Source organism: Varanus komodoensis, unplaced genomic scaffold (genome assembly GCF_004798865.1).
Source record: "Varanus komodoensis strain SLA01 unplaced genomic scaffold, ASM479886v1 scaffold8, whole genome shotgun sequence".
NCBI lineage: Eukaryota > Metazoa > Chordata > Lepidosauria > Squamata > Varanidae > Varanus > Varanus komodoensis.
The window spans coordinates 24,935,000-24,958,100 of NW_025336481.1; the positions used below are offsets into that span (position 1 = coordinate 24,935,000).

The 23,101-nt window shown below is 39.5% G+C and overlaps 1 protein-coding gene across 1 annotated transcript; it reads left to right on the plus strand.

The window, feature by feature from the left end:
- Positions 1–995: 995 nt before the first annotated feature.
- On the plus strand, positions 996–21,110 carry EPYC (epiphycan). Its single transcript, XM_044455498.1, has 6 exons — positions 996–1,163; positions 14,037–14,190; positions 16,558–16,716; positions 16,959–17,161; positions 18,192–18,287; positions 20,940–21,110. The coding sequence occupies exons 1-6, from the start codon at positions 996–998 to the stop codon at positions 21,108–21,110; spliced, it is 951 nt and encodes a 316-aa protein (XP_044311433.1).
- Positions 21,111–23,101: the final 1,991 nt, after the last annotated feature.

A 23,101-nucleotide genomic window follows, 5' to 3' on the forward strand; every position in this document is an offset into this window, starting at 1 on the left:
TGAGGCACAATTAAATGAAGAGAAAATTATTTGGAAGAGGTGACTTTCTAAAAATCATGGGTAGAGACTGTGTATATATGCATGTTTGTTTGTTTTAAAATGTTTGTTACTGAATGTTTTAATTATTGTTATTGTACTATTATATTGCTATTTTAACCTTTTGTAAGCTGTCCTGAGACATTTTTTGCAAAGGAGGGGGTAGAAATGTTTTAAATAAATAAATAAAAATAGCTAATATTCAATGCAGTATAAATCTATCATCATCATCATCGTTATTTATTATCACTTTATATTTAATCTATATGCCACATTTTTCCACTTGTGAGAAACCCAATGTGCCTTACATGGCACCCTCACAGCAACAACCCTGTGAGGTAGGCTGGGTTGAGAGTCTGTGCCTTGCACAAAGTGACCCAGTGAGCTTTATGGCCAAGTGGGAACTAGAACCTCCAGATTTCCAGACCTGGTTATCTAAAGGAGCGCTTGCATCCATATCTGCCCTCCCGCCCCTTGAGATCAGTGGCAGAGGCCCTTCTCCGGGAACCCTCCGTGAAGGCTATTAGGAGGGCAAGTACCCGGAGGAGGGCCTTCTCTGCAGTGGCGCCCCACCTATGGAACGCGCTCCCCAGAGAGGTCTGCCTGGCGCCGTCGTTATTTGTTTTTCGGCGCCAGGCCAAGATCTTTTTATTTAAATGTTATTTTAATTGTTGAATTTATTTATTGATTTTATATCTATGCCAGATGTCTCCAGGTTTTTTAATGAAATTGTATAGTTATTTATTTGTATTGGATGCCGCCTCGAGGCTTTTGCAAATGGGGCAGCATATAAGTGTTCCTAATAATAATAATAATCCCCAGGGTCCCCAGTCAGCACTGTAACCATCATCCCACATTAGCTTTCTCTGTCTTTCTAAATCTAGTATTTCATGGACTATCTGCAAGTGGAATTTTAATCCAAACTTTTCTGCTTTCTACCTCTAGAAAGAGGTTGAAGAATGAAGGCCTTGGCAAAAATTTTCTTGGGATTTTTTTTCTTTGATGCAATTGCAGCTGCTCCTACAATGAGTTCTGTAACGTATGACTCTGAAACATATGATGTTACCTTGGAAGATCTGGATAATCTATATGATTATGATGAAAATCTGTCTGTTGATCAGGCACAGGTAATTCAAAAGTGTGCATTTTGCCGTTCCATATTTTTCTGAGGTCTGGGGTGGGTCAGAAAGCTACAAGATACCTGCTAAGTTCTTGCCTTCTGTTGTCTTTAATGTAATCAACATACAGTTCAGATCACACTCAGCCATCTATGCTGGGTAAAAAAAGAGTAAAGCAAAAACCTTTAACTTCTCCTTTAACACTATATCAATTGGTACCAGCTTACCTACTGATACATTGTCACTGTAATGATAGAATGTGCTGCACCAGAATAGCCAATGGTCTATTCCACCTTGATGATGGTAGCATCATCTTCTGAGGAAAAGAACACATAATGTAGAGCATTCACAGAAAATTTCTGCCATGTATAAAATGTCAGGTCTATTTAAATTGTAAGAAGCATTCCAACACAGGGAAATTATCTCTCCACTTATAATGTATGGCAAAGATCCTAGAAATCTATCCTGAGCAGAAAATTACATAAAGAAGGATACTTTCTTTGAAATATGGGGAAAACAAATGTTTGGCTCTTTTAGGATGCCTGGTGTTAGTATAGTCATTTAGCTGGATTTTCTTCTCTGAGTTAGCCCACATTAAAGATGTGTATTGGTCCCAACTGTTAGATTAAATTCTGCAACTCATCCTCAGCATTCTTCTACTGTTAGGTTTCTGTTGCCTTTGATTCCACACTTTGCTGTTATTTTTCCCACACACTACCTTGAAAGTAAATATGTAGCTAATAATTCATAATTACTTAGATTATGTTTAGTGCATAAGGCTCAGCTATGTTATGAAATGAATGCCATCTTTCCAAGATTTTCTTCAGTTCCAAAAAAAGAAGATCTTACACCTATGTGATTAAGAAGTTGTCCACAATCCCTCAAAATGTCCTCTAATTTTACTGCATGTATTAAACAATGTTCTCCACTTAGACTGAATGTGCTCTGCAAAAGAACTCCAAAGCTTGGAGGCCCATAATTAGCCAGGTATGTGTATTTCCTTGGCAGAACACAGTTGAGAGAAGCTCCAAAGTCTCTGTTGTAAGGAAGCTGTGCAGTCCCTGACCAAGGGCTGGGAAGCCCTGTGATTCAAATGATCTGAAGCTTGGGTGAACGCCCTTTACACATTCCTGGTAACCTCCATCTCACCTCCACTGTCAACGAGGTTGGCAAGAGCTCCAGATTAGTCTCTTTCACGGCTTGGGAAAAAACCGTCTTTTCCATCAAAAGAAATCCATAATGTCTCCTGCACTTGTTTCAGGGAACCTCAGTTGTGTGAATAAGATCATTCATGCTCATGCCAGGAGCTTCACATACATTGACACACAGTCTTGTCTCCTCTTACACAAAGGAGGGGGGGAATTGTTTCTTATTTTTCAGCATCATCATTCCTTCAAAAATCTACCTGCAGCATACTGGTTTTTCATCTTCCCATATATATATATATATGGGAAGATAGATAGATAGATAGATAGATAGATAGATAGATAGATATTTATTTATTTATGGATGGGACTTCTATGCCACCCCATTCGCTGAAGCCTCGGGGCGGCTCACAACCATAAATAAATAGAATCCAATTTTATCCTCAGATAATCCTGAGAGAAAGGTTAAGCTGAAATATAGCAACACAGTCAAAGTGACCCAGTGAAGTTCATTCCTAAGCAGGAAATTAGGTCCAGGTCTCTTCCCAGTCTTAGTTTAAAACTGTAACTACTACCATACAAGTACAATTACAGTTACTTTTTTCTTTCTTTTTAGCATGGAAATTATTCTGTGCTTGTTCATACTGTTCTATCCTGTACATAACAGGATGCTCAACTGAAGGCTGATGAGACCCTCAGCCTAATTTAATTTACTTTAATTCAGCCCTCAGCTTTCCAAATGTCTTTGTTCTGGCAAAGCAGTCTGTCTGTTTTCTGGCAGGCTACCATGTGGGGAAAAGTTTAGAACTTGTACAGAACTGCAGCTTAGGGTCATGATTCAGCTTCTAATACCTTCATTTTTATGTTGCTTTTTCTTGTAGCTATGTGATCCTTCCACATATGAAGATGACAGAGAGAAAACAAAGCCTGGGTTTACTTTAATATTCTTGCTGCGATAGCTATGAATAATACTAGAGTGGAAAGTGCTGGAAGCTGTCTATTCTGCAGCAATTTGCAGATGAGGTGAAACGTTGGCTTAGATTTCTCCTTTGGTTTCCAAGTTGAAGGATCTTAAACTTTTTAAAAAGATTTCATCCTGAGGGAACGTATTGTTGAGGAGATATATAAAGAAAGAAAAGATGTCATTCAAGTAGATAATTTATGTAGCTGTTTCTAAGCAGAGACAACAGGAAAAAGGAAACGTTAAAAGAAAATAAACATGAGAACAAGGAAGAAATGGTTAGGTCCAGCAGGAGAAAGAGACTAGGAAGGAGTGCAATTGGAGGGGTAGCTTATGTTCTTTTTAATTTTTGAGCAGAGCTTCAAAATATTCTTCAAAGATTACAGAATGTGGTAATGTTTGTTTTCATACTTATTCGTCATTAGGACTGGTATATCAGACTTATCTCAGACACATGTAGCCACTTTAGTTTATAGCAGAAGACCTTGGTTTCCAAAAAAATCTTGGAGTGAGAGCATTTTAATGCCCCTTACTGAGAGCATGACACATGTCATGAGGGCTACCATAGGATTACAAGAGAAAATATAAGCTGAGCTTCATGCCCAAGAATGAATGGGTACAGTAACTCCCTTTACCTCCTTGAACTAGCCTTAGACTAGTGGAAGGGGAATCAGCAGTATTAGGCAGGCAGATATGTCTGAAAGTTAAGCAAGCTACATATAGGACAGAATAGAAAATACTCACTTTCAGCTCAGGCTTTAAATTTATAATATGGAAAAAATCAGATAATTTACCAGTAATAATTAGTAAGCTATTTCATCTCTAATTATTGAAATCTGCTCTAAATGCTAGCTTAGTAATAAGAATAATTATTGTAGTTCCCCATTGCATCAGTACTTGAGCCATTCTTGTTTCGTATGTGCATTAGCAGACTATTTGGAAAGGAAGACAGCATGATAGATCAGTCTTTAAGCAGGTTGTGTGGTTATAAGAGCTGAGCAAGGCTGTCAAGGATTGAATAATTTGCAGATTATTCATTTAAAGGGTTGCCATAAGTTGGAGATGACTTGACTCCACATGACAAGATTAACAAGAAAAACAGGGTTGTGTGAAACTGAATAACTTACTGTATTTGAGCTTGATGGATGTTTGACATATTTCTGACCTAAGAGTGGAGTGAGTCAGGCAGGACAGGCTTAGCTTCTATAAAACTGCTCAAAATATTTGTGCAAAGTTTTTTTCTGAGAACTGCATATCTCTAGTGCAACAAATCACAGTTTGCACAAATCAGGGCTGACTACCTAGATTTGATTAACTGTTATTCTTGTAGCATTTTAGCATGAGAATTATGGAAGCTTCCTCCTCTCAGTGCAGATGAATACATTACACCTTGGTCCCCTTGAAGTTACTGACAGTTAATGACAGCTATATTGCAAAATTCAGGTCTCTGTTTTGTGATTTGTGCAAATTAAATCAAATTGTGGAGTAGGAGCCCAAATTTTGCATGTGATTTTACCTGGCTTTTTTAAACATGCAAATTTTAAAACTTGAAGTGTACTTGATGCTTCAATTCTGATTGGACTGAGTCAGTTCCTGAACATAATCTATAGGTCTTAATTTAGAAAATCCATCGGATTTTCATACTCCTATTGGATTCCTCCCACACTCCTTCCTGTAGGCATTTTCAGAACAAAGTGATGTGAGACTTCCTTGTTTGCACTTTTAAACAATGCACAGATGGAGAAGCACAGTAGTCCAGTGGTCTCAAGTCTTTCTACTTTCATAATGATGCAAGTTACACTTATGGGTATGTCATCTTAATTCACACACTGGCTAAGATGTACTTTTGAAAAATTGTCTTTCTAAGACCGGAGCCTTCCATTGGTCAAAAATCTTCCTGGCAAGAGCCAAGCTGAGAAGAGAAATTGCAGAAATCTTATCTCTTGTTCATCCTCTTAAAAAAAACAAAAACAAAAAGTACCAGCATTGTCCAGCTTCAGCTGTGTTGGCCTTTGAGCCCATATTCCTGGCTTGCAGGCAGTGGGTATGGAAAACAATGGAAGGCAACATGTGGATCCACACCTCGCCTTTCCTTTCTGCCTACCATCCTGCCCAAGAACTTCTGAAGTTGCTTTTTCAGCCTAGGAAGAGCAGAAGTCTTCCATAGGAGTCACAAGCAGGTGGGGAAGAGAAAGCAGCCTGATTTTTCTTCCCAAGCTCTTAACAATGTCTGCAGGCTCAAAAGTAAGAATCCTTCATATCCCTTGAACATTCTTGCAGGGAGTATAGGAATACCTGTCCATTGTACCTCATTGTTACTTTCACTGTATGTCACTGCTATCTCTCCACTTTGTGCATCTGATCAAGTGTGTCTTGCCTGCAAAACAGTGTCCATAACATAGTTTTGAAAGAGGCATTCTTCATATTTACTCCAGAGTGTCAGTCAAGCTTAGGCCCAACCAGTATTTTTCATTACTTTCATACAAACAAGGTCATAAAAGGAGGTTTCCTAGGAAAAATTGCTAATCAGTGAAAGTAAGGGAACGACTAGCTCTTTCACATATAATCTTTGCATTTAAATTAGACCTCTTAGATGTTAAATGTTAAACTATTAAAAAGAATGAAGGTTCTGGCGTAATCACTCTGATTAAAGAGCATATTTGAACACAATAATTACTTCTGCAAAACTAAATAATGATAATGGAAGGCCTAAAAATATAAAGCTGAAGTAAATGTGAGTAAAAATTTAAAAAACCATAGTAAGGTTTGAGTACGTATCATACAGTAACAAACATTACTAAATTTCCTTACTGGAATAACATATAGTGATATAGTGCTTCTACATATGTTGCACAGAAGGTGGGAAACAACAATTGGATGCAACTTCCCACAACATACACACTATCACTTTAGATAAACAGTTTAGAATCCTGATCTTAAAAACAAAACAGAAAATGGCAGATCAGACATATATGCTGTACAAACAGGATGACGGTGTGCAAGTTCAATATCTGATTTTTTATTATTATTTGAGAAATAAGAATTAAGTTTTGGATGATAGTGGGGAGGTAGCAAATGTTTCATGAGAAAATAAAAATAGCATGCCTGATCACACCAATAGTCTATCCAGTTCAGCAGTCCATTTGCACAGTGGCCAACCAGCTACCCAATGGATCCCTCAAGCAAGAGTTCCATTAGCCCAAGCTCTTCAGCAACTGCTGTATGCAGGAACACCACCTCAATAACAGAAAAAACACATAAGGCTGGTCACCTTTAATAGCTTTCTTCTCCATGAGTTTGTCTTCCATTTCAATGCACACTGAATTTCATAGCACTGCAGTCACTGTTTCCAGTTGTTTCAGCCACATATACACCCTGTACTTGTACTATGCCCTGGACAATCTCACTGGGATTAAATTCAGGCTTGCCCCCCCCCCCCCCACAGTCAGTTTCATAACCAACTGTTCTAGGACATGGTCATTACAATGTCAAGAAGTTTATGCTCTTTGGAACATACATTGACCCAGTCAATGTACAGGTACTTGAAGTCACCAATGCTTCTGTTTGAAGTTTCCCTGAATTTATTTTCCATCATAAGATCATCTTTGACTTTGGGGGTGATTCCTAGGAATACATTAGTCTTGTAGCCAAGTATTGGCGCCTGCAATGTTTCTGTTGAGGAGTCTGCATTTTAGATTATCAAGTCTGCTGGACTCTGTCCTTTTTGATGTACAGAGCAACACTTCTTCCAGTATGACCTTCCAATACATTTCTGTCCAGAGATGATGATGTCATATTGGTTCACTAGGCTAATTGCCTACTATATCTAGCTTCTCCCTTAAAACCAGTAATGAATACATGAAATAACTGAACTATTGAGCAATCAATAACATGACTTCGGGTAGTTACCAAAATGTGTAATATGAAAAAGGTTTGTTTTGTAGGCTTACTTTCAGAAAGTGTAGCTCCAAGTGCTGGTAATAATACATTCTGGTTGTCAAAGGAAGAAAAATGAGCTACTGTGAGCATTAGCCTCAGAAGCTAATTTCTGCATCTTGTTATTTATATGAATCCATGTACCCAAGTGAATGTGCTTGGCCTAGAGAATTTGCATTCTAAACAGGTACTACATTAACGTGTCATTTTCTGAGGGTTTTGGGACTTCAGGTTGTTTGGGGATTTTGCCAGAGTAAGCTAATAGGCACTTATTAGAAACCACTCAGGAAACCATTTAAAATTTAGTTCCTTTTCACTAGGAAAAAAAACGCAGAAGAGCAGTTTCTTTTGAAACAAACTGTAAAATACCCCCCCCCAAAAAAAAGTGAAGTGAAAATATTTAGGTAGAAAGTGGAGACTTGACATTCTCACACTGATTAATTACTTACTTTTACAATTGGACCTTGACTAAGCATTTCACACAAATTCTAGGTTGTAGTAGCAATATTGCAATGCACATTTTGACAGGCACAATCAATAGTACCCAATCAAAAATAAAAAGACTCCCTAAAACATATTACATAATTTCCTCAATTCTATCTGAAAATCTATAAATTGTAGCAAGGTTCAATTTGCTTAGCAAGAACTTTATTCCCATTTATTTCAATAGAAAAGCATTTAGAATGAGAGCAGCCCAAGTGAAATATGCCCAGCCCAACATGCCAAGACCCTTAGGATAAAAAAATAATAATAATACATTGTCTACATGATAGGTGCACACAGGTGGCAGGGGGCAGATGTCTGGGACCAAAGCTCTGGGACTTATTTCCAGAGAAGGAGCAATGCCCTCTGCAGCTGTGTTGGGGTAACTGACAGACCCTCCTTGCTCAGGCAAGTGCATGAGACGATCAGGCCTTCAAGTTGTATCATTGTTTGTGCCCAATTAGCAAATCAGAGAATGAGGAAATAGAAGGGATTGCTTGCAGATCAATGAAAAGTTAAAGGTTTTATTTTAGCAGCCAAAATGGCTTATGTTAGAACTTGGTGTGTTTTACAAGCCCAACTGAGCACCACTGAGTTCTGCAGAATTCAGGTAACTATGCAAAGGCTTCCCCTTTAATTGTGATTGGATTGTTTTTACTAGGGGTTTATATATTATGATGCGCGCGTGCGCGCGTGTGTGTGTATCTCATGATGGCATTTTTAACCCAAGTGTTAGCTCCTTTGCATTTAAATAGAAGAGCAGAATAAGTATTCATGTGCACAAACATATATGTGTGCATGTGTGTGTATTCATAGTGGGATAGCTATGAATTAACCTTGGGGACATATTTGTCAGCTATACAAATTTCCATTAAGTTTTCATAAATCTTTCTTACAGTGAAGTGGACAATGTTTTGGTCACAGTTAGAATTTGGTCACATCTTAGTATTCCTGCCTACCTCTACTCAAGTTTTGGTGCTATTGTTTTGTGATGTTTGTACAACCTTTTAATAGAACTCCATATTTTGTTAACAGTTCTTCCCATATCCAACATTTTGCATGGGATATGCATGGGATATGGGACATTTTGCATAATAAGCTTAATTTCTGCTGTATGTTTATTTGGGGAGAGCATAATGATTTCTTAGAATAGCAGGGAAAATGCACAAAGAGGAAAAAACAAATATGTATTTTCCCCCTACGCATTTCTGATCATATTCAGCTATTGCTAAAAAGAAATCAGCATTTTGAAAACAAAAAGCTGTTTTGTATGTTATCAAATCTAGAAACATCTTTGCCTTGTTAAGCTTTTGTTTGATCTGTCAGATATATAAAACACAGAATAGTTCATGGCTTGGGACACAATACTAATGAGAAACAGACTTTTGTTTACCTCTAGGTCACATCTTCAGATTCTGTGCTATGGCCCAGTAACATATGCACGTGAATTATTATCATTATTATATTAAGGTCCACAGGACAAAGGCACACTATAATTCTCTTGACAGGTTGATGATGCAGGTAAGTTAAAGAGTAGGTCTTTGATTCTCATTCTCTGTAGTGGCCTTTCTGTTGTTTAATTTTGAAAGGATCACTCTGCAAATTTGGGCATCTCAGTTTATCCTGGCTGGTGAACAGCTTGGGTTCTTGTCCAAGATAGAGCTGTACGGAAGGCCAACATAGGATAGAACTGGTAAACTGCATGTGAGCAGTGTACGCTGCTCACACTACACCTTTGACTCATGATCACTTTCTAATTTCCTTCAGCAGCATCTTGCTCTTCTTTAAAGGCTGCAGACACAGTATTTTATCCTAGATCAATTTAGGCATTGTCTGTTCAGTGTCTCACTGTCTTGTTTACTTGCTTTCAGATTCGAGGGTGAATGTGTTCCCCCATACCATTTTCCAGAAAATTATTATTGTTTTGTAGGAAGGAAAAAGCCTGACATAGGTCATGTCAGATAGGTGGATATGTGCAAAGAATTGCTGTGAAAAAAAGTTGGAGGGCATAGCAGTAAACATGTGGTAAATCAGATAGAGAATGAAAGTGTATTGTGCCAGAAAGCAATAGTTCAGAAGAGGAAGGAGCAAAGCCAGGCCTGGGGAAATGTTGCTGGTCACATTAACTGAGTTACAAAGGCTTAATCTAGATGTAGATGCTTCCCACAAATAGAGAATAATAGAAGTAAAAGTGTATGTCCCCATACATAAAGAATAGAACTAACATAAGTAGCAATGAAGAAATCCACTGGAAGGAATCCAGTGCCCTGTGTCCTCACTGCATGTAAGATTACATATAACTTATGGATGGAATGAAGTTCAGCAGCAGCAGCAGCAGCAGTGTCTGCTCTTTAGTTCCTCATCCCATGCATGTTATCCAGACAGGCTTTTTCAGTCACCTAGACAAAGCCTGTTGAATCAGGAGCTTGATCATGCTTTGGTTGGTACTGGCATAAACCTTTGGCCTCAGCCTCCTCCCTTTGCCATGCTCTGTCATTGCCCTCTGAGACCCAGGTGCAGTCTTGGTGGGGACAGTGGGTGCTGTTCTTCCTGTGTTGGTTGCAAGAGGATGTGGAAGAGACGAGGCCTTCAGAGTCCCAGTTCTGAGATCACAAGCTTTCAGAGCTTGGATTCTGAATAATCCTATGACCTCCCAAAATGGTGTTGGGAGGCCATAGGATTGTGCCCTGAGAAACTAATTTCTACATGCAGTTACCCAAGCACTTGTACAAAATGGGTAAAGGCTATGAATATGGCATCCCTGAATGTCAAAATCTGTCAAATTCATGCTTCCCCTCACCCCAAACTTACTGTTCAAAATTCATTTTCGAAAAGTGATATTGTTTAGTACAGCTGTGATCTAAAGTGTAATGTTAGTAATGTCTGCCACTCCAGTGTAGATGCCATATAGAAGAAGCATATGTTAATGCTTTTCCATGGTGCTAGCCCTGGGTCAAGAAGTCTGGTATGTATCCTTCCCTCTAGGCTTCCTCCAGAAAACATCTGCCTTGATTTCCTGTGCTTTTTTGGTCTCCTTTTATTTGTCCCCAAGTCAATTCCTTTGTAAACTGTCTCCCTTTCAAAATGACAGATGGAAACTGTGTGTTTTAGTAACATACAAATAACCATCTTCAGTCTTAGATCTTGTCACCCTAAAGGGACAAGAACTCACACATTATCAAGATACTGATATTTTATTTACAATATTGCTTCAGCAGCTTGAACAGATGAGCACGTAATGGTGTCCATGCCTCTTTCATAGCTGTTTCCCTTTCCTGCAGCCACATGAGAAAAGTAGGTGTCCTTGTTATATCAATCTTCTATCCCTCTATCTGATTTAACAGGTAATAAGCTTCTTATAGCACAATCCTATAAATGCAAAATAAGTCCTATTAGGTTCAATGGTCTTACTCCCAGTTACGTGGGCATAGGACAGCCATTCTTCCTCCATACCCTTGGCACTTCTGAGAAGGAAACTAAAAAATCTTGCCAGTGTGTGAGCTCTTATGTAGAATGTGGCAGCACTCCAATGCAGGATTTCTTTTGCTTGCTAGCTCCATAATCATTCTATGTACTTCTGGTTTTTTCTGTTGCAAGTATATCTATATTATATTAGTGGTATATTTTCTGTTATGTTGTTGTGGGCCACCTGGAAGCCAGTTTGTGAAAGACTCTGTGTGTGTTTTTTATATATATAAATGCCAGGAAACCTGAGGCTTGGGAGTCACATGGGGCTCTTTGAGATTGTCCTGCAGTTCGCTGTCTGCTACCATGGACACCCATGGGCACCAGCTTGCTACTTCCCACCCTCTGCCACCTCCGCCCAAGGATGCCTGCTTGGGGCTCCCAAACATTTGACATATACTGTATGTCACTTTTCCATTAAGCAAGCCTGGCTACCCCGATATAGGTAATGAAGAAGCTTATTGTGTGTAAGCTTCATCGAACCCAGTGGAACTTATTTCCAAGTAAGCATACCTGGGAATGGGTGCACAGCATTTTCTTTGATGTCATTAGGAGAAATTCTTTGGGCACTGATTAGTTTTGGAAACTAACCAGATGGGTTGCACACACGTTAAATACTTCCACATGAGCACACTACCAAATGCTCTCATCAGCACCAAGTGTTGAAAAGGCTATTGGCACTATCCACTGGTGACATGTCGTAGAATCTGTGGGGAAAGGGTATGCAGGGGCTCCCTGACTCATTGCAAATATACTCTTATGCTTATCTGCTCAAAAGAAATCGACACGTTACACCCAAGCAAGTGGGTACAGGATTGCAGCCTTCATAGAACTTCTTGTTGAGCCATCACTTTATCGATAGGATTTAATTCATCTTGGAGTTCACTCCTTCTTCCCACATATTTCGACATGTCATTTCTTCCCCTGCATCACCAGTACTTTCCGCAGCAACGGCACTGAACCTCTTTCAGCCTGAAAGCCAAATCCAGTTTCAGAAAAGCTCTGTGGGTGCACTTAAGTGGTGAGTGGAGTAAGATAAAGAGGGCAAGAAGTCAAATGTAGATCTATTGTAGGCTGAAGCCCTTCTCGCCAGTAATTAAACCTCAGGAGAGACACTTCAAACTTTTTGCTTGGGGCAGGGTGAGGGGAGATTACACAAATGCCAGGAAATCACTCGGTGAGGGATGGTTAGGGGCAAAAAGACTGGGGCCAGGGGGAAAGAGGGATTTGGACGTTGAGAAATCCAGTGTAGCTAAGTGGATTTTAAGAGGTTCAGAGGTTCTTGGACGTGAGGTTTTTGCTAATTAGCAGTTACTTTAGTCATTTATTAAAAAAAAATACTATGTACCATAGTTAAAAGTTGTAGCCTCTCATGTAGCTACTAACAGCTTCTATACATAAAATGGTGGCTGCCAAAATATTCTAAAATTACAGAAGTGCACACCTTAATGAAATAATGGTACTGGGGAAGATGATATTAGTTTGATATATAAGTGCCTGTAAAAGTTTCAGCTGACCAGAACACTTCATTTTTTTGCCTTCCCCACTTCAGTTAGTTGAAAGGCAGCAGTTACTCTGTAAGCTTTTTCACTGACAAACCTCTAGACCTTGAAGGCATGAATCTTTGCCAACCATTGAGAGGGCACTGACTGATAGTCCGGGTGTCTGGGTGGAAGAGCATGTGTCAAAGAGGGAAAGAAGGACATGGCAGGCCCTGCATTATCCTAAGGGTATCATTTGGCTGAGTTTCTTAGGCACTGAATCAAAGGGGGTGATAAAGTTGCAGCAGTTACCTATCCAAGTATTTTTAAACAAGTATTTGAATATTATTTCAATAACATGTTGCGAAGCAGAATAGAACGCTCAACACATGCTGCAAAACAGAAGGCTCAACACAGCACTTCAAGTCAAAACACATTTTAGTTCCTTTGTGGGCAAGCCACGGTCTATTTTCAAAAGGACTAATAATGTTTCTTGTTTAAATTCACATATGATTGCACCATTAGTTTATTTCTAATCCTTAAAAAAACAAGATTTTGAAAACGCTTGCTTAAAAAGAGAAAAATCTGGTTTTTTCAATATTTTACTTTTTATAAGGTCGATCTAAGTATGTGTAGGAAAGACTCCATCTACCATGTAAGAGAAAGACAGCTTTACTAATAACAACATCCAATGAATACAAATAGACTATGACAATGGTACTTTTAGTTGGGGTGCATACAGTTCCAGGGCTTATGTGCCATCTAGTGGTAGAATAGGATTATGAAACTTGTCCAGTCTGTATTTTATATTTCATAATCCAAAGAGCTACCACAGCTCCCCACGGCCCCACATGTTTAGACATGTTCACTGGCCTGGTGTTCTCGACCAACAAGCCTGGGCACAGTATCACACTACAAACTGTTTTAAAATGTTCCCTTTGTTTCCAACACAGTGTCAGAGAGAGCTGCAATTCAACAAGAAATGCAAACCAAAGCCTGTTTGGACTTGGAGAACTAATGAAGTTTTGTGGATCCTGGCTTAGTTTAACCAAACATTGTATCAGTATTTGTAGGAATACTTTGAAATTCTGTTAGGAAAAGGCCATAGAACTAAGGACTCATTCTTGTCAGAAACTGTACAGTTAGCCTCAGAGGGAAACAGCCCATCTTATTGAGAATTTAAGCGTGTGCCTAATGGAATGGGTAAGAAAATGAATGAATGAATGAATGTTTTATTTAGCTTTAAGTAGTAAGACTAAAATTGATGCAGACATTCCATATTCTTTCTTACACTGTCTTATTCCAACTTTATTGGAGACCTATGTCAAGCTTAACGTAAGTCAATTGCTTTTCTTTAAAAAAATTACTATGTGACATTTTAATCTCTTACTGTATGTATATATTTCTCTAGGTAGAGATTGGAACAGTCTTACCATCCATAACTCAAGAGATTTATTTTCCTTCACCTTTGCCAGAAGAACCTGAAGAAGAAGCATCCACACCCAAACTTATTGATGGCTCTTCACCTCATGGTCCAGGAGTTCTTGGTCCACATACCCATGAAGGTTTGTAAAAAGAGGATTGGTGAGGTATAGGGCATGACTGAGTCCTTCTGTTCACTGTAGTAGGAGCGAAACTCTAATTTCACACATCCTTTGTCTCAGTACTCCTTCAAGTGACTTCTACATTTCCAAAAAGATGTCGAACAATACTTAAATGGACAGCACCATTGCATCACTGCAATATCAGACTAGGCCTCTGGAAAGACCTAAATGCAAAGCTGTCATCTTATGAAAACCCAAAGCAAGTGTTTGTAGGGCAGAGAAGAAAGATACGATCTTACTCCCCAATATCTTCCTGTGATATTCATATTGCAATTTAATATTCCAGTTTATAGGACAGGTGTAACAGCTGATCTGGAATAGGGCTGAGTGAATGATTCACTTCCACTTCTGTCCTGTCATGTTTTGGGGTGCAATTTATATTAAAATGGCATATCTCATATGGATGTCTCCAGGCATGAAATCCTGTCAGAAGGATAGGTGGGGCAGCTAGGGAGTTATGAAACCAACTTGTTATATTTCCTTACTGAAACCTAGTGGCATTGGAAGAATGACCATCTAGCCTTAGTGCCATCCTTTCCCTCCCTCAAGACACATTGAATTCAGATCATCTAATAAAACAAGCCCTGTGGTGCAAAGCTGGGCATGTCACTCTACTCCTCCAGCTGCATTCAGAGAAATGAAAGACTGTTTTTTAACTGCACCACCTTTCTGAAGCTAAATTGCGAGCCATGCCCACGGCACAGTCCACCTTTACTTCTGGTCATTCAAGAGGGAAACCTGCTTTGCATTGATTCAGAGGCTTGCGCCCCCAGCTGTCCTGAGGGCTTGGGTGTGCACCACATGCTGGTGGCCATGGAAGGAAAGTTAAGGTAGTCATAACCGTGCTTTTGCACTTTGCTGCCAGTGCACTTCTGTCAGCCCAACAGGGTGCAATGGGCTGGATTTTGCCTTTCTTGCAGAAATCCAAGATGGGAAGAAGTTAGTGGTCAAGAAGACTGTCACAACTGCAGACGAATGGCTCTGTTCTAGATCTAAATCAAAGGGGAACAAGAATGTGCATGGTTCCCAAGGAGGGGACACGCAGCGTTGCAGCCCACCTCAAGGGCTATATGCCAGCATCATTCCCAAGGAATTGGGGAATTGTGCCAACAGGACATGCAATGGCAGGATCTACTCATGATCCAACAAAACCTCCCAACACTGAAGGGCATCCACCACATAGGTCGGGATGGGTTGCCTGATTAAGTCATCCTTTCATTTGCCACGTCAGATCTGGAATCTATGAAGTTAAAGCCGTCACTGCCTGTGTCTTTCCTAGAACAGCTACCCAGTTGGGTGCGCCTGGTACAAGTGGCCCCAAGTGGAAAATTTGGATCAGGCCTCATGTGCTGCACATCTCTACCTTCTGGTGAATATCAAAGGCCAATAGATAATGTCTCATAGCAGCTTATCATCCAAAAATTAACATGAACAAGCACTTTTTTCAAGCACTGCATTTTCATCCATAAATTTATGGCATTTCTCAAATTTTCTTGCAATTTATTTTCAGAATAAAGACTGAAAATAAGTCATTCTCAAATTCATTGCCTAGAAATATTAACCCTTGTTGTGATTTCAGCAGCAATATGAAGAATGATAATTTTTCCTAATTATATCCACATACATGTTACTAAAAATCTTTCAAAAATCGCTTCAAATCTTTTTCTTATCCATGTTCAGCAGTAGTTGGATGTTTTGTTTAATCATCTACAGCTTTCAAGCAGCTTTACCTCAAAGAATGATTGAAACCTTTCCTGATGTCATTGTTCTGCATCACAAATACTAATTTAAAACAATTCTACGGAAATTGAGGTCTCAGCAACTACAAAAAAATCAATTTCCTCAAATACTATAAAAAATGCCCGTTACCAAACTAAATGTAAGCAGTTTTATTAACTTTTAACAGGAAACACACAAATTCTCATTGTATGATACAAGCTGACGAGGACATCATAGCTATGACCTGAGGAAACAAGCGCAAATAAAATCTTCCATTACTCCTTATATCGTCTTCCTTATAACAGACAATAGATATAAAGGCTATCAATCACTTGATTAATTGATCAGCAATTTTCTTGATCCAAACAATTCAGTAAAAAAGAACCTAGCTGATTTTATTATGCTTTGTTACTCTTGAAAAGTCATATTGGGTAGTTATTCCTAGATTAATTAGTGTATGTATGTATGTATGTATGTATGTATGTATGGCTTTATATCCTGCTCTTCACAATGTCCCAGGGTAGTAAATGCGGAACACACAAAATAGTTAGAGATGCATGCAGTAGATTAGGAATGACTGAATAAATTGTATTTTATTTCATGTTTTAGGACTACCAACTTGTCTGTTGTGTACTTGTCTGGCTACATCAGTGTATTGTGATGACCGTGAACTGGAACTTCTCCCACCTTTGCCCAAGCAAACCACCCATTTCTACTCCCGCTACAATAGAATCAAGAAAGTCAACAGGGATGACTTTGCTAAATTAAGTATGGAAGATCATGCTTGTAATATTGGCCACTGCATTTTATTTTATTGCATATGATGTGGAGCATTTGTTTGTACTGAAAGTTAAGCATGAAGTAACATGTGTCTTTTAGACCAAAATAATCTATTTAATAATTTAGAACAAATGGTTTAGAACTATTTCTATCCAAAAAGTGGTGATTTTTCCAGTGCTGTTTTTTAAAGCTGGTATATTCTACAAGTGTTTTCCTGGTTTTATTTCTAGGCAACTTAAAAAGGATTGACCTGACTTCCAATTTCATATCTGAAATTGACGAAGATGCCTTCAGGAATTTACCACAACTTCAGGAGCTGATACTCCGAGACAACAAAATAAGGCAGCTTCCAGAATTACCACCAACCTTGGTCTTTATTGATATTAGTAACAACAGACTAGGTCGCAAAGGAATAAAGCAAGAAGCATTTAAAGTAAATTTTGAGTTGGATTGCCTAACTATTTATTCCCATCTGAGAAAACAATTGCTGATAAACATACTAAGAAATGGAGGTGCTTTCCCATGAGGTTCTTCAAAGCAGTGAAATGTGTACTACGGAGGACGCCAGCCAGTTCACAAGCAGGTGGCTTCAGCAATCATGAAGCTCTCTGGTGATCTTTTGTCACCCCTGTTGGTTTCAGTGCAGTTTGTGCAGGCGAAAGTTTTGGTGGGCTGTTGGCCGTATTTCTGGCTGCATGCCCACACATTGTGCATATGTGTAGGAATTAATATTTGTATTTGCTGCTTCAGGTCCCAAGATAGCCTTGAAAAATGATATTGCTTTTCTAGCTCAGGGGAGTACCTGGTTAGAGAAGCAAGCTTATTTATTTAATTTATTGCATTGATGCATTTATTATATTTTCATCCCATCCCGTCCCTGGATGATGAACCCAGGTTGACCATATAATCCTCCTCCTCCATTTTTTCCTTAAAACAACCCTACCGGGAAGGTTAGGCTGAGTGTCCATGACTGGCCCAAAATCACCCAGCATGCTTCATGGCTGAGTGGCCAAGATCTCCTGAGTCCCAGTCCTGTACGCTTAACCACTCTTCCACACCAACTTTCATTGTCTGTCCCAGCAGCACACTGCCTGGATTGCATTTCCAGCATCTAGCAGAGCTGGCCAGTGTTTTTTAACCAGCCTCTGGTGTACAATATACACAGACATCTTATTTTGCTGAATCAGACTGAGTTTTGAATCTACAGAAATTGTACAGATGGAAACTAAAGCAATTTTCCATGCCCACGGAGCATTCCAGCTCCCTATGGCATCCCTTTCTAAGCTTTGTGAAGAGGCTGGCAGAAGAATCCTATTATCAGAGATAATGAGGGCATTCCCACTGCACTGCTCTCCATTCAAAGAGCACGCAGGGGAGTCCCCTTGGTCTGTACTGTAGAAGTATTGGTATTTGAGGCTAAAGGGAATAACTGCTGTGTCTGGAAACACTTTTGTTTTCTTCAGGATATGTTTGAATTGCACCATCTTTACATCACTGATAACAACTTGGATCATATCCCACTTCCACTTCCTGAAAGTCTCCAATCACTTCATCTGCAGGTGGGCAATTAAAATACAGAGTCTGAATTTTAGATATCATGTTTAATTGGAAGAGGAAATAATAATAGCACCCCAGAGTAGATTTATTTGCCTTTGGAACTGCAACTGCTTTGATGCATTTTTAAATCCAGGCATGACATTCTAGGTTGTTGTTGAACAGTATGAATTATTGGTATAAATATGGTTGAGAAAATCAAGGGGGGTTTGAGTTGGGAATGAGGAGATGCTGTTGAAAGACTGGGGCCCTTAGTGACAAATCATATCCACCTCTGAGATCCTGCTTTATGGCCACAATCCACCCCAAGGCTAATTGCACTTAAAGTCTCATCTACAGGGCTTAACCCTGTCAGAATGTAGTCCATATGTTTAATTAAAGTGGACTTGTGAATGCTATATATATAATACGAATCCTTTGTCCAGAAGAATGTGTAATCCTCCTGAGTCAGAGATGGTTCATTCTAACAGATGATTAAATTGATAAATATGTATTTTTCATGTATACATCCATTAATCATAACATTTCTGTTGCTATATATGTTTATATTTAGTATTCACTGGTTTCACTAATTGGGTTGTCAGATCTGACAACACTTTTTAATTCCTTTCTCACATTGCTTGGGATGACAGTTGGATCCAAGGTGACTTTAGCATAAGATCCTACACAAACAACATCAATTGATACAAGTTAATTCTTTCTTTCCTTCTTGGCCCACCAATGAGTTCTGTACCAGAACATTTAGGAACATTCTAAGACAGAAATGGGAAAGCTCCAGCCTGCAGCCTATATTTGGTCCACAGGAGTTCCCATTTCAACTCTTGGAGGTCCTTTCCTGAGCCCTACCCCAGGACGGATGGAAGGAAGGAAGGAAAAAGGCAGTATTTCTCTGTCAAGGGGACAGGAAATTCCCATTCTTATCCTCAGTCACTAATCAGAAATAAGAGTGGGGGTTTCCTTTCACAGTGGCAGAGATGGGGACCTTTTTCACATGGATCTGTAACACCACCTACTGCATGATCAATGTGAAGAAAGTTAAACTGAGGCAAAGCATCCAGCTACTGTGAGAATCTGTTTAAAAAGACTTCCTGGCTACAAAAAGCTTAGATTAGGAGAAGTCAACACGTACAGTGTAGGGGAACAACCAAAAAAATGTTCCCCAGCAGTTTTCATAGACCTGGACTAAGCAGATAGGAATTTGCTTCATCCTGCAAGAAATGCATAGACCCTTCTTGAGTGCATAGAGTGTACTTCTTGAGAAGGGTAAGGGAACACATGAGAACTGTTCTTGGCAAACTCTGATCAGAGTTCTAGAATGGGTGGGGGACAGTTTAGTCCCCAGAGCTGTATTCTTTCTGGCTTACACCTCAGGGGGCTCTCCCTTCCCTTAGAGCCCCACCCTTTTTTAGTCTCTGTAGCAAGCCATGGAGTGATCATTCCTGCCTCTGTCTTCATAAAAAATATTTATCTGAGCAGAAAGATGCAGAAGGAACCATGCTTGGCCTTTCTCTGCAGATTTCTCTCAGCAGTACAGAAAGGCCGCCTTGCATTGATGGCCATGCCCATTACTGAATTTACTGAACATTTGTGCCTTATGAAGATTTTCATACCACGGAAGCAGAAGGCTGGTTCAAGTAGAGGCTGGGTCAATGTCTTCTAACCCCATTTGCTATTATAAATTAATGAAAATGCAGTCCCAGAAGACAGCAGAATTCTGGAAACTGCTCAGTATCTCCTTGTGGACAAGAATGCCAAGACAACAAATGGTGGATGGATTTGGTCTCGGGGGGGTGGGGGGGGCAGACAAGCTTTTCATAATGATTTCAGAATATTGAACCTGATATTATGCAATAGCCAACTTTCCAAAGGACTCAGATACACAGAGAACTTAATTCTAGGACATCTACTTTCAGAATGTATGTGTTAAACTCTCCACCTCAGCATTATACTAGTGACAATCAGTGCATAATCCACCTGATCCCATGCACTCCATGTGACTTCTTATCTTAGAAGACAGCTCTTTAGTAGTGGTTTCATCTCCCAGATATATAAGAGAATGTGTGCTTTTACATCATAATTCCACTTTTCCCCTTTGAATGGCTAAACAAAACCTGTGTGTTTATCTTCTCATTTGATTTCCTAATGCACAGGATGATCACGGGTGGACACGGTGTTAGCCTCTTACCCGACTATAGCAGTCATCTACTTTGTCTACTTTGGTGCTCTAAAGGTTTGCCTGGGTCATCCCAGTGGTCTGGTTTTATACGAGCAATAACTCTTTGTCACAAGCTTACTAAACACACTGTTCAAGGTGCAGCCAGGGGGAAGTGTCACCTTTGGGAAGGCAGCATTGCACACATTCCCCTGACGATGCCAGCATCCTACTCCGTAATGGTCAGATTACAGTCCTGTGTATAGATTATCAGTTGAGAAATCAAACAATAAAGTAGCTTGCTGGTATATAGCCAGATTTCTCCCATGTTCATCCACACAGTCACGCATTCTGCGTTCCTTCTCTGTTGAGAAATCTCCTCCTAGTGATGGAACTTATATTGTTGGTGGTGATGATTATGATTGTTAGTATGATTATTACATTACTGACTTTGGTTATTGACAGCACTAACTTCATAGTTTTTTTGTTTGTTTGTTTGTTTTAGAATAATAATATACAAGAAATGCATGAAGATACGTTCTGCAAAATGAAAGATTATTCTTACATCCGGAAATCTCTTGAAGACATCAGGCTAGATGGCAATCCAATTAACTTGAGTAAAACCCCTTATGCTTATATGTGTCTACCCCGTATGCCCATTGGAAGCCTTTTTTAAGCTTGGGTGGTTATCAAAATGTCACAGACATCATGTATTTTGGAGGTAGCCACACCATTGCTTTCAAAAACCTAGTGCATATTATTTAAAAAGCTTCACATGTTAGGCTATGGTTTCATTAAATAAGTAAATAGTCACAACTAGTAACCTGCAAAGCTGAAAAAATGCCATGCTCCCATTGGAAATGGAAACTGGTGCTGAACAGCTGACAAAACTATGATGAAAGGTGAAGAGATAAACACAACCATTGAAGAAACCAGATGTCAATTATTCTTAGCTCATAATATAGAATGGTAATTCACTTTATAATGGCAATGCTATAAGGAAAGGCGTCCCTGTAGATTTTACTTTGCTAGCCGAAATGGCTATAGGGACAGCACTCATCTCTGTTTCAAATGCTATAAGAATTGCATGTAAACAGTGATTCATGTTACCTTATTTTTATTATTGTTTTCAATGTTTCTAATAAATGCAAGTCTTTACCATATTTTTAAAATAGCATGGGGAAAGCTCTACTAGAAAGCACAGTTCTGCATTGCTCTTTCCCATAGATCCCAGTCACATGTTGGATCAGGTTATTTGCTCAATTTTAAAATTCACCTTTGTAAAAGATTGAACGTGGAAATTGTACTTATACAAATAAATAAATGAACCTCAAGTATGTGTAATATTTTTATACAATTTCTGGACTTGCTAATAGTGAAGAAACAAACATCTCTGCTCCATATATCAATGTAAGCTCATCTTCAGTGTCAGAGTGACAATGAAACATTTCTGTAAAATTTTGAATATTTCCTGATATTGTTGAAATAAGACGACAGTACCAATATATTCTAGAAATGGTGTACAGTTTTTTTTGTCCATATATTTTAATGATTTCATGAGGGAACACATTTAACCATGAGGAACTATTTCTTAAGATAAATAAGAAACAAATAAATCCTTGTTAGTATAGTGGTGAGTATCCCCACCTGTCACGCAGAAGACCAGGGTTCGATTCCCCAATGGGGAGATACTCAGTGGTTTTGGTGACATAAAGGTATGTGAGGGGATGTCACATGGAGATGGGTAGAGACCTGTTCTCCCCTGCAGAGGAAGGCAGGACACGCTCCAATGGAGTGAAGCTCAGGGAGCCAAGGTTCCATTTGGATGCTGGGAAGCACTTCCTGACAGTCAGGACCCCGAGGGTGTGGAATGGGCTTCCGCGGGAGGTCGTTGAGGCCCCATCGGTGTGGGTGTTCAAGGATAGGCCGGACGTGCACATGGTGGGCATGTCGTGAGCGGAGCCGGCTGGTGCCGGAGGTCAGACTAGATGGCCCGGGAGGCCCCTTCTGACTCGCTCTATGTTTCTAAGATATGTTTTTCTGAACATGCACAAAGACACCCTGTCCCATCACTCTGCAATATTTCTGCAATTATAAATCTGTATACCTTTTCCCATTATGCATTAATGCATAAATTAAAATGCCTCCAAAGGTAAGTTTCCATTGGGATATGGAAATAGGATGGAATGAGCTTGACTGGGAGGAGGGGTGGACCTCTTCCATCATTAATCCAGATTCAGCTGGGATGATGGAGGTAAACTTCCCCACATCTTTTCTTTTAAATTGTTATATTATTATTATTTATGTAAGCTTTATGTATTCTTTGTGAGCCGCTCCGAGGCTTTGTTGAGATGGGGGCGGCATAGAAATGTTTTAAATAAATAAATAAATAAATAAATCTTCCACCACCCTGAAAATGCCACAGAGTGGATTTAATGAGCTGGGTACAGAGAGGGATCCCTGGAAACTGGGTAGACCTAAGCAGCAGTGCCATCTGTGAATCAGGCCTTCTATCCACAAATGCAAAGTCCTGAGTCTAACCTGTGGTCCCCCAACCTGCTGCTTCTAATGAGCCATGTGATGTCCATCTGTGGGGATAATTAGACTATTCTGTCCACATTTCACGTAACATTTTTGTTCTGTCATTTGCACATTGGTGGAATTTTA

Bases quoted from the DNA above. Each gene is read 5' to 3' on its own strand.
- EPYC (XM_044455498.1), top strand. From the start codon at position 996: ATGAAGGCCTTGGCAAAAATTTTCTTGGGATTTTTTTTCTTTGATGCA. The intron at 14,191-16,557 runs GTTTGTAAAAAG...TTCATGTTTTAG, and splicing joins TGGTCCACATACCCATGAAG to GACTACCAACTTGTCTGTTG. The intron at 18,288-20,939 runs GTGGGCAATTAA...TGTTTGTTTTAG, and splicing joins TCCAATCACTTCATCTGCAG to AATAATAATATACAAGAAAT.